This window comes from Ailuropoda melanoleuca, chromosome 15 (genome assembly GCF_002007445.2).
Source record: "Ailuropoda melanoleuca isolate Jingjing chromosome 15, ASM200744v2, whole genome shotgun sequence".
Taxonomy (NCBI): domain Eukaryota; kingdom Metazoa; phylum Chordata; class Mammalia; order Carnivora; family Ursidae; genus Ailuropoda; species Ailuropoda melanoleuca.
The window spans coordinates 21,006,591-21,016,810 of record NC_048232.1 but is presented as its reverse complement, the minus strand read 5'-3'; the positions used below and the strand labels follow the sequence as shown (position 1 = coordinate 21,016,810).

Here is a 10,220-nt window from a genome sequence, read left to right as displayed (position 1 = left end):
ATTCCAGGGCTTTCCGGGTGAGCGCCCCGGGCCGCGCCCTCGTGCCTCTCCCCTTCGCTAGGGGGCGGCCCTGCTCCCTCCTCGCGACGCTCGCCTTCTCCCCAGGCTGCTTGCCAAGGAAGATGAGATTCTGTTGGAGACAAAACGAAGTCAATTTCAAAAATAACTCGGTTGCACAAGTGGCGGAGGAGCGGCCGGGCACCTTGCCTTACCGAAGGGACCCCGGATTTTGTTGGGAGGCATCCGAGGGGTCTCCAGGAGTCAGCATAGCCATCTACCTCATCTCTCTTGAGAGGACTACGCTCAGATCCACATACCTGATGCTGAAACTACAGAAAGGATGGGTCACAGCGCAAGCTCAAGAATAGCCCTTTCTCCCCAGCGCGTCCGTGGAAGCATGATGACCCCCTTCCCCCGACCAGCCGGGAAACTAGGCCCCTATTCCCAGTGGACCCTCAAACACTATGCTTAGGCAGGGTAGGCGTGACCTTGGATAAGTCAAATATTCGTCTCTGAGCCCTAGTTTTCCCCTCTGAAAAATGGGAATAATAAATACACCATGACCTATTTGCCTCATAGGGTGTTTGTTGGATAGGATAAAAATACAGGCCAAAGTTACTATTTAGGGGAGGGAATGCAGATGAAGGGCCCTCTTAGAGAGACTTGGGGCCTAACCCTCTAATACACCCACTTTCAGCTACATCAAACTAAAATGTGGTTTCTTAATAGATAGCTACATTTTGCGTGTCTGGTTCAGTTTTTTACCGACTAAGCTAATTCTTCTTTTAAAAAATAAAATAGCTACCCCAATCATGTATTAAACAAAAGAACTTTTAGAAAAAGGTGTAAATAGCATTTATTAAAAACGCTTAGAAATAAACCATATCTGGCAATAAATTAGCGTGACGTTTTCTGGCCAGAGTTCTTCCAACAACGCAGAGTTCTGCCCAAGGTGCTGGGGGAAATCATAGGCTATTGCATATTTTTAGAAAATCAGGATAAATTATATAAATTATATACTTAAAAAGAGATCGTCTATTTCATTAACTCGACAGGATAATAAATAGATAAATAACAAACAGTTGATTGCCATTAGAAAAATGTGATTCTTAAATTACATTATAGATATTTACATGTACAATATGCACAGAGACATAATCAGATCCTCAAGAGGGTCTGGGACTTCTCAGGACACAAACTCAAAAGGGGGTTCGTTTTCTATGTTGTTGAAGGAAGATTTGCTGTTGAGTTTTCTGGGGTCCTCTGGGGTCCACACTTTGGCCGTTCGGATAATATTTTGTTCTTTGAGTTGCTTTTCATCAGTCCATGAGAGGGAGTGTCCTGCAAGGGGAGGGAGGCCGTAATCCGGGTCGCTGGGGGAGGGGGACCCTGAGGAGGTGAGAAGAGAAAACAGACCATGAACGTCCAACTCTATTCCCAGAGGGTGCCCTCTGGTCCTTTAGGATCCCCTCCTGGGCGCCTAGACAGAACAGGCGTCTTAGGTTACAGGAGAACGAACCTTCCTCCTCCACCCCTCGGCCCCCCAGCGCCCCCTCCCCGGAATCCCTGGAGCTGCAAGTCTGTCGGGGACGCACGCCCTCCCAGCCGTGGTGAAGTGGCGGAAAAAAACCTGCGAAAGGCCAACTCGTGGTCAAGGTCGCTGGTGCCCACGGACCATCTATCCGTCCGTCAGCTGGCTTGTGGGTCAGTTCACCCAGACCCTCCGAGACCTTCCCGTGCCCGTCCCCGTCTCCCTGAGCTGGACTGCGGACTCACTTACGGGTGCCCCGATGGCAGATGATGACCTTCTGGGCCTGGCTGCCGGGGCTATCCCCGCCCAGGCGCCCGCCGCCGCCCGGTCCCCCTCCGCCGCCTGCGCCGCCGCCGCGCAGCGGCAGGTCTGCCTGCACCAGCTCACTGAGGAAGTTGATGTAGCCGATGGCCAGGCGCAGCGTGTCCACCTTGGAGAGGCGCTTCTCGTAGGGCAGCGTGGGGATGTGCGAGCGCAGCCCCTCGAAGGCGTCGTTGATGGACTGCATGCGCCGCCGCTCGCGCACGTTGGCCGCTTGCCGCAGCTGCTGCAGCTCCGGGCTGCAGCAGCAGGCACGCCCCGTCGCGGTAGCAGTACTCGTGCAGCTGGTGGCTGAGGAACTCCACCTCGGCCTGCTCGTCCGCCAGCAGCTCATCGCCGTCCTCCAGAGGGTCCCGAGAGGACTGGTCGGTGAAGAAGTCCTCCTCGTCAAAGTAGGGAGACGGGAAGGCTTCCAGGCCCCCGGGGAAGTGCTCTAGTAGCACCGCGTCCATGCTCTGTGCCGCCGCGGGCCTGAAGGCCTGAGGGGCTGAGGGGCTTCTCCGGACGTTTGACGGTGCGGTTCTGGCTCGCGCGGCGGCCCCCTCCCTCCCGGGGGGGGAGCGAGAGGCCGGGAGGACCGCCCGCCCGCTTCCCGCCCCCGGCCTCGCTGGAGTGGCCGCGGCCGTTGGGCTGTGGCCGGCGCCCGCGCTGCGCCGGGGAGGGCTGTGGCCGACTTGCTGAAGCTGAGGGCCGGCACGCGAGGATTCTTATAACTACATCCACAGGCGCGTGCCAGGGACCCGCGGCGCCAGCCAATCACCGAGTGCGGGGCGCCGGCGGGGAGGGGGCAGGGAGGCCCCGTCGGCGGCGCGGGGGCCGGGGAGTCTTTCCTCCCAGTGGGAGCTCCTGGGGCGAAGAGGAGGCGGGGCCCGCGCGGCCTGGGGCCCCTCGTGTCCCTCCCCACCCGCTCTTCTGACAAGTACCTGCGGGGCGCGGGGTTCCGGGGGCACCTGCGCCCCGTGGCGGCCGCGCCCCCCCCCCCCCCCCCCCGCCGAGCCCGTGAGCTGCGCAAAGCTCGAGCCTTCCGCCCCGGGGCTGGGGCGCGGCGCGGGGCGTCCTCGCTCAGCCACAAAAGGTCCGGTGGGTGCGCGTCGGCCGTGCAGGCTGCGGAGCGGATGGCGGACGGAGGACGCTCCGCCTCGGGGGTGGGCGCAGACACCGCCCGCGGCCTGGGCAGTCCGGGCGGGTGCCCGGTCACCCCCAGCCTCCGGCCTGAGTTCCGCCGGGTCTTCTCTCCTCACCGGACTTCGCTAGGACTCCCGTGAGTTGGCACGGTGTGTGCCGGACGGCCCGAGCGTTCCAGACCCTGCGCGGAGTCTCGGGGCGCGAGGCTGCTGCTTTTACCCCGCCCTGAGAAAGAAACGGGGACACAGGAGTGGCTGCCTCGGAGAGCGGCTCGGTGGGGCACGTTTCTTCTGAGAGCAAATCGAGACCGTAGGGGTTCGGAGCAATAAAACCTGATACAAAAGAAGGCAAATGAACCGTCTGCTCTGAAGCGGTCCGGGAGGGAGGGCGTGGAAGTTACAGAGCGGAGTGTGAACCCTTTCAAAGCCTGAGTCCCTCACCTTTCTGACCACCGGGACTGTCCCGGAATGATTTTTTTTTTCTTTCTTTCTTGACCTTAAAAGAAAACAAAAACAAAACAAAAAACCCCGAACACAAAACATATGTGCTCTGCCCGTGACACGCTTTATCACAGCCTGCGATGCCACACGAATTCTTCATCTTAAGAGTAACAAAGAAACACTTTCAAGGTCGGGGCAATTCCTGTAAGACGCCAAGCTCCGACTTCCACCCCGGGAGAGTAAAGTGGCCCATGTTCTCTGAATAGAAGACTGAGAGCCAAGGGCTTCGTGGGTCAGCCGCTTCTTTTTTCAGACACTTGTCTCACCAGAGGCTTCTAGGGGTTTTCAGGCTCCTCTCAAAATCCAAAGCCATGCCTTTTAAGAACAGCGATTTCAACACGCCTCTTGGTTTTAGACATTACACTGTACTTAATTCAATTGTAAGACCCAAAAGTTAGGGCCAAAAATTACACGCGATTAAAGACCCTACCTTAAACTGTCAAAAACCCCAATTTTCACCCAAAGGCGTACTGTTTTATAGCCAGTTCTTCTATGTGTCTGTGGATGCCCTTCCTAGTGAGGTGGTTATCCTTTAGCTGATGAAAATGTGGGCAGGTACCCTGTGCCTGAGTCTGAGCTGCAATCCTGCGTCTGGATATATCTTTCTCACCTCAAAGAGAAGGAAACTGTTGGGGCGGGGGAGTGTCAAGACCACAGATCCAGCCAGCTGGTGGTGTGCACCCAATGCTCTTTACACTTAAAAGGCCCTGATCCCCATCCCTCACTTGGTTAGATTGAAATTAAGTGGGGACATGCTCTTGGATCAACCTAAGGACTTTGGAAGAGTAAAAAAATGATCAGACTTTAAAGCCTTACCCAAAATATTGCTAACCGTTCAGTGAAGGAAAGATCGGATTCCAGCCTACAAAGGCTGTCTCTTCAAGAGGCTGAGAGGCCGTCTCTGATAGATCTGGGTGGCTCTTGAGAGGGTGTTTTTGTGTCGTGGATGTGTTGGGGGGCACTGGGGGTCCTGGGAGTCAGTAGGTGCGTGTTCGGGTATCTTTTGACCCAATGTGATTTTAAGTTCTTATGTGTGCTCGGTGGGTGTGTGGTAGAGTACAGAAAATTACTCTGGGCACCCCGGTGAGCTCATGGGGAGTGTGCTGGAAATCTTACTGCCCCATGAGGCTGAGCAGAACTAGCTACCATGGGCATTCTGGGCAATTCCTGGGGCTTCGTGGATGAGCATGGGGTAGGAGGAAAAGAGAAAATATTCATTTGTTCCAGACATAACCCTCTTCACCCTCTTCTTCCTTACCCCCACCACTTTCCCCTTAGAGAACCACTGTCTGGAGACCAGTCCTATTGGGAAGAAGGGCTAGGCCTGCAGACGTTGATACTGGGGTACTGGTGTGGGCATGCATGTAAGTAAGACATGATCGTTCTTTTCTCTAATAAAAAGAAGAAAGACTTCACCACTAATAAAGGAAATTTTCTCTGGGTCACTGGAGGTCACAACAGCGGGGATGGCTGCGCTCAGCCTCTGGAAGCAACTCATTGGTTGAGGAAGTGGCTAGAGGCCCAACTCTCCTTCCAGCCCCTCCCTCCACATTTCATGAATCCCCTGGGCAGTGGGGGAACATGGAGAGGAACAAGATCAAAAGGTTCCAGGTTCTTCATGGAGACAGGGGCAGAACTGGTCCCAGAGCTGCAAGCCTCTCCACCACCCCCTGCTGAGATCCAGCATCTTTTTCTTCCCACCCTCTGTTCTCAGGAGAGATGTCCCCTAACCTTGTAAGGAATCTCTGCTTCGGTATAAAATAACACCCATCCCCCAAGGTAGGCAGTGGCAGTTGGTTCTTTTTCATACCAAATCCTGGTGAGGCCTTGAGATTCTTTTCAAATTTTTCCAAAGTCGCTCCATGGCACCTGCTGTCCTGGACCCAGTTGACTCCTGCCACAATTCTGTCAGGGCTGCTCAGGGGCCTCATACTATCTTCAAGGTTCTCAGTTCCAGGAAAACTTCTGGCAAGAAATTCTGGTGCCCCCACCCCGGTCTCTCAGCTCTCTCCCTGCCAGGATCTCAAGGACCTGAAAACTTGTTCATTTGTTTCCCATCAAACCTTTCTAGCATCTTGCGTTCACTTTTGGGAACAGTGACTGGAGGGTTAGAGCCTAGGCCCCTGGCTCCTTCCCAAGCTGAATTTCAGGCAGAGGCCAGTAAATGAAGAATGGGGCCTCTAGGCTCTCCATCCTTCGGCTTGCCCTTCACACGTTCCCACAGTGTTCCACACCTGCTCGGCATATGCTGGAGCCCAACTCCACAGTATCCCACACTCCTTGCCTGATGCTTGCGAGCAGGGACTTGGGAATGTGATTCCTGGTCTGTCTCCCAACTTGATAACGGGTCCATGTTGATTCCTCATGACCCAGATTGTCCTCACTAATCCACACAGACATGATGCCAGGCCGTTGTTTGTTTGTAATCTCCTATATCTGTTTGCTACTCCTTCTCCCTCCCCTGTTCTGTGAAACCTTTCTTCTCTCCACTCTAGTGCCCCCAGGAACCCATTCTTTATTCCTATACTCTTAGGAAAGGATTTGAAAAATAGAATCACGGGGATAATGGTGAAAGGTTTCTGAGGCCCAGAGAGGTTCAGTGACTTCCCCCAGGGTCACACAGCAGGTGACCTCAGCCCAGTGTTGGTTCCACTGGTTGCTGAGAGCAGGTCCCAGCCCTGCTTCTGCCCACTCACAAAGGGCATATTTATACTGATGTGCGATGGAGTCAGTCCAGGCCCTGTTCAAACCCTGCCCCGACTACCAAGTACCACTTTTCTGGCCTCCCTAACTCTTGAGTCCGGGCTGCACTGTGGATAGCACAGCACTTCCTGAGTGCTGAGGAAGGAATCACTGAATAGTGCAATTCCTGGCATACGACAAAGTATGCAAAATTAAATATGGATCATGGGACTTTCTCTGGCCCCAAAGTCACCCTGTATTGATTATGGATGGTTTTCCCACTGAGAAGGCCCACTGTGGGATCATGTGACATTTTGTTCCATCCTGGAAATCATGTGCCTAGAGGATGCTGAACTCCTTGACACAGCTTACAAGGCCTTCCTTGAAGTACCCCAGCCTACCTCTCCACGCCTCTCAGGTACGCCTTACTCCATCCATAATTAACATTCCATTTCTTCAGGTGCCCTGAGGATTTCTCTCTCGTTTTCATTGTTTCCCTCCTACTCTCCTTTGCACTGACCTGAGCTCCTTGAGTTGTTTTGAAGGCCTTATATTCATTCTGTCCTAAGATAGGCAAAAGGAGTAATGCGAATGCTAGAGAAGCTAGCTGCATTTTGGAGGACTTTCAGACATGTGTCTCATTCTGCAACCCGGAGGGGGTCCTCCTTACCTCACCCGGTGAATAAGTGAGGCTTGGCCTTCAATCCATGGTTGCATGGCCAGTAAGAGAAGGGTGAGGATTCAACACGAGGTTTGTCTGGCTTTACATCATGTTTATGGCACATAGCATCTGTCTGCCCCTCCTCTGTCTGTGCACTTAATGTAGCTGACGTATAGGATTTTCACGTGGACCAGCTGATTTGCTCCTAACATCGCACTGTGAGATCACCTGGAGGTATGTTTATTATTTGCAAATAGTAAGATTCAGAAAGGCTAAGTGACTCTCCCGGATGGCCACAGCTGCCACCATGGAGCCACAAGTAGAAGTAAGTAGATCCATGGCACAAGGAGGTGGGGATGTCAACATCGTTTGCCAGATTTTGCCTTCAGACTCTCTCCACCCTGAGCCTTCTCAGCCTAGAAAAAATCCAGCTGGACCATGTCCCATTTGGGAACAAGGGCAGGAGGCACAGGTCTGCCCCGAACCCCAGAGAAAATCCAAATGCTGCACACCCACCCCCTTCCCTCCCGACTTTACATTTCCCAGTGTTAAACATTAATCTTCTGAGGGAGAAACACCAAAATGCTGATATAATTATCCAAATAAGTGTTTTCCGTCCTGACAACGTTTACTCAATGAATAATAAAGCTTCTGAACTTTGTCCTTCAGTCTTGTTATTCTGAAAGGTGTCTGACCTTTAGTAACGTAAACACCACAAATCATTATTACCAGACTTCTGTGTCTTGGCCTTGCATAGTGAGCAGTGAAAAGAGAAAAAAAAATTAATAGAAACAGGAACGTTGGGCTTTTTTCAGTTTGTTTCTTTAAAAGCTGTCTGAGGGCTTCTGGGTGGCGCAGTCGTTAAGTGTCTGCCTTCAGCTCAGGGCATGATCCTGGAGTCCTGGGATCGAGCCCCACATCAGGCTCCTCCGCTAGGAGCCTGCTTCTTCCTCTCCCACTCCCCCTGCTTGTGCTCCCTCTCTCGCTGGCTGTCTCTCTCTGTCAAATAAATAAATAAAATCTTTAAAAATAAATAAATAAAAGCTGCCTGTGTTTTCTGGCTTCATGTCAGTCCATAGGGCCTTGAGTGAATTACGGTACACCCATAGAGGGGTGCAGTCAGCAGCCATAGAAAAGAATGAGAATGCTTTGGTGTAGTGATGTGAAGTGCTCTCCCAGACACATCATTATATGAAAGGAGCAGGAGTGGCTGGTGTACTCCCACCTGCATTTAAAGGAGAGGACAGTGAATATATGTGAGTACATCAGTTTGTGCAGGCATCAAATATCTCTAGATGGATACCTAAGAACCTGATGACGTCAATTGCACTGAGAAAGGCTTTGAGCGGCTAATGGATAGAATTTTTCATTGTGGACTCTTCTGGACCTTTAGCTTTTTGAAATATGTGAGCATACATGCAAAAAAATGTTTTAAAATTAATGAACTTATTTTTTAAGAAAAATTTTGGATGATGATCTCTGGATATAAGCCCTGGAAGAGCCCTCCAGAGAGACTGGATATCAGCTTGCACCATCGTCAAAAATCAGCAAGACCTTCTAGCAGATAGGACCAATGAGGGCTGGGAGGTGCAGGCCAGCCCAGGACTCCCTGCCCGTGGGCCGGGTCCTGAGTGAGCTCCTTCTGTAACTGTCTCAGTCTTGTGTGCAATGCGGTTCAAATGGGATGGCATTGGATGAAATGCCATCCCCTGCATGAAATCCCTATCAAACAAGATTTGTAGGGATTCAACAATATAAAGGAAATTGACAATGACTAAGTACTCATTAAAACCCCCACATTATCTGCATTGTCCAGGCCCGCAACCCAGAGGTGACCACTGTGAACACTTTGGTCTATTTTCTTCTATATCTTTCTAGTTTTGCACCTTGCGTTTTTCACTTGGCTGAATTTCATCATCATTTCCCCATATCTTTACTGACAGGCTTTCATGGTGGCAGGATGGCTGAGCATCTGACTTTTCCTCTGTATAATTTCATTTTCACTTGCACACCATTCACTCCTGGGAACTCAGAATTCAGATCATACTTCCTGCATCTCTTAGAATACCTTTTGTGGGTTTTTTTTTTTAAGATTTTACGTATTTGTCAGATTGGGGCAGGGTTTTTTTTTTTAAGATTTTACGTATTTGTCAGATTGGGGCAGGGTTTTTTTCTTAAGATTTTACTTACTCCAATCTGTTGGGGCAGATTGGAAGCAGGGGGAGAGAGAGCAAGTGAAAGAGCACAAGCAGGGGGAGCAGTGGGCAGAGGGAGAAGCAGCCTCCCCACTGAGCAAGGAGCCTGATGCGGGACTTGATGCCAGGAACCCCAGATCATGGCCTGAGCCAAAGGCAGATGCTTAACCGACTGAACCACTCAGGCATCCTGAATACCTTTGTGTTCTATCTGTGGTCTGACTTTATTCCTTACTTGGCAGGTCATGATTTTGATTCCCGTAGGATTTTTTTCTACCTCCTATCAATAAGACCTTAGCTTTCACTCACTGGTCATGAAGATATAGGGGTATTGAAGTGGTTTTATTATTGTTGTTTCCTTAAAATCCTGTGTGGAGCAAAATTTTTTCCTTAGCTGGGTTATGAAGAAGCTTATGCCAAACCATGCCTAGTTCAAGTGGCGAAGCGCCTACTAGTGGTCAAGAAGCATCAGTTACTTGGGAAAGCCACCCCAAAAGCTCACCGGTACAATTTTCATGCTTGCATGTTCCAAGAAACCAGCACCCTGCATATGCCTTTTCCATACCTCGGGTTTTGCCACCGCAAGAGCCTTCTCAGGTTGGATGCCACTAGAGATTTAAGCCTATTTTTGTCACATGGAAAGCAGCAGCCCACCTTCCACGGCAATCCCAGGCACGCAGCCAGAGAGGCTGGGTAGCACAGAGTTCATGAGGGGGCTCTGGAGCCCGACTGCCTGGATTCCAGTGGCTCAGCTCCCGATCAGCTTGTTTGGGCAAGCTACCTAATCCGTTGGTGCTCCCATTCCTGCATATGCAAAATGCAAAAGGAAATGATAATACTACTATCTCATTGCCTGTTGTGGATGTTAAGTGAGTTAAATATAAACTCACACACAGTGGCAGGCCCACGGTAGTGGTTGCTCAGTAAGTCACTCAGCCTAGTAGATGCTTGGTAAACATTGGGGGACTGGACAAGTATGCACTGTCAGTGGGAAGCAGAAACCCTGTTAATCAGATGGAAGTCGTTTTTATTGCCTTTGCCAGCACCAGCCCAATTTCCTAGATTGATAGTGGATAAATACCAACAAATACGGAGCCTGATTCACTATTGACACTAAAAGATGCAGCTGTTCTCAGAACTTTTGGGGAGAGCTCGGATTAAGCCTGGTTATAGCCTTTTGCCAAGGCTCATGGCTATACAGTTGG

The 10,220-nt window shown here is 51.3% G+C and overlaps 1 protein-coding gene across 1 annotated transcript; it reads right to left on the bottom strand.

The window, feature by feature from the left end:
• Nucleotides 1-849: 849 nt before the first annotated feature.
• PTF1A (pancreas associated transcription factor 1a) lies at nt 850-2,686 on the bottom strand. The gene is given in 3 exon segments (XM_034644330.1): nt 850-1,389; nt 1,781-2,087; nt 2,089-2,686. Coding segments are annotated over 3 exon segments (726 nt in total). The 5' UTR covers nt 2,305-2,686; the 3' UTR covers nt 850-1,186.
• Nucleotides 2,687-10,220: the final 7,534 nt, after the last annotated feature.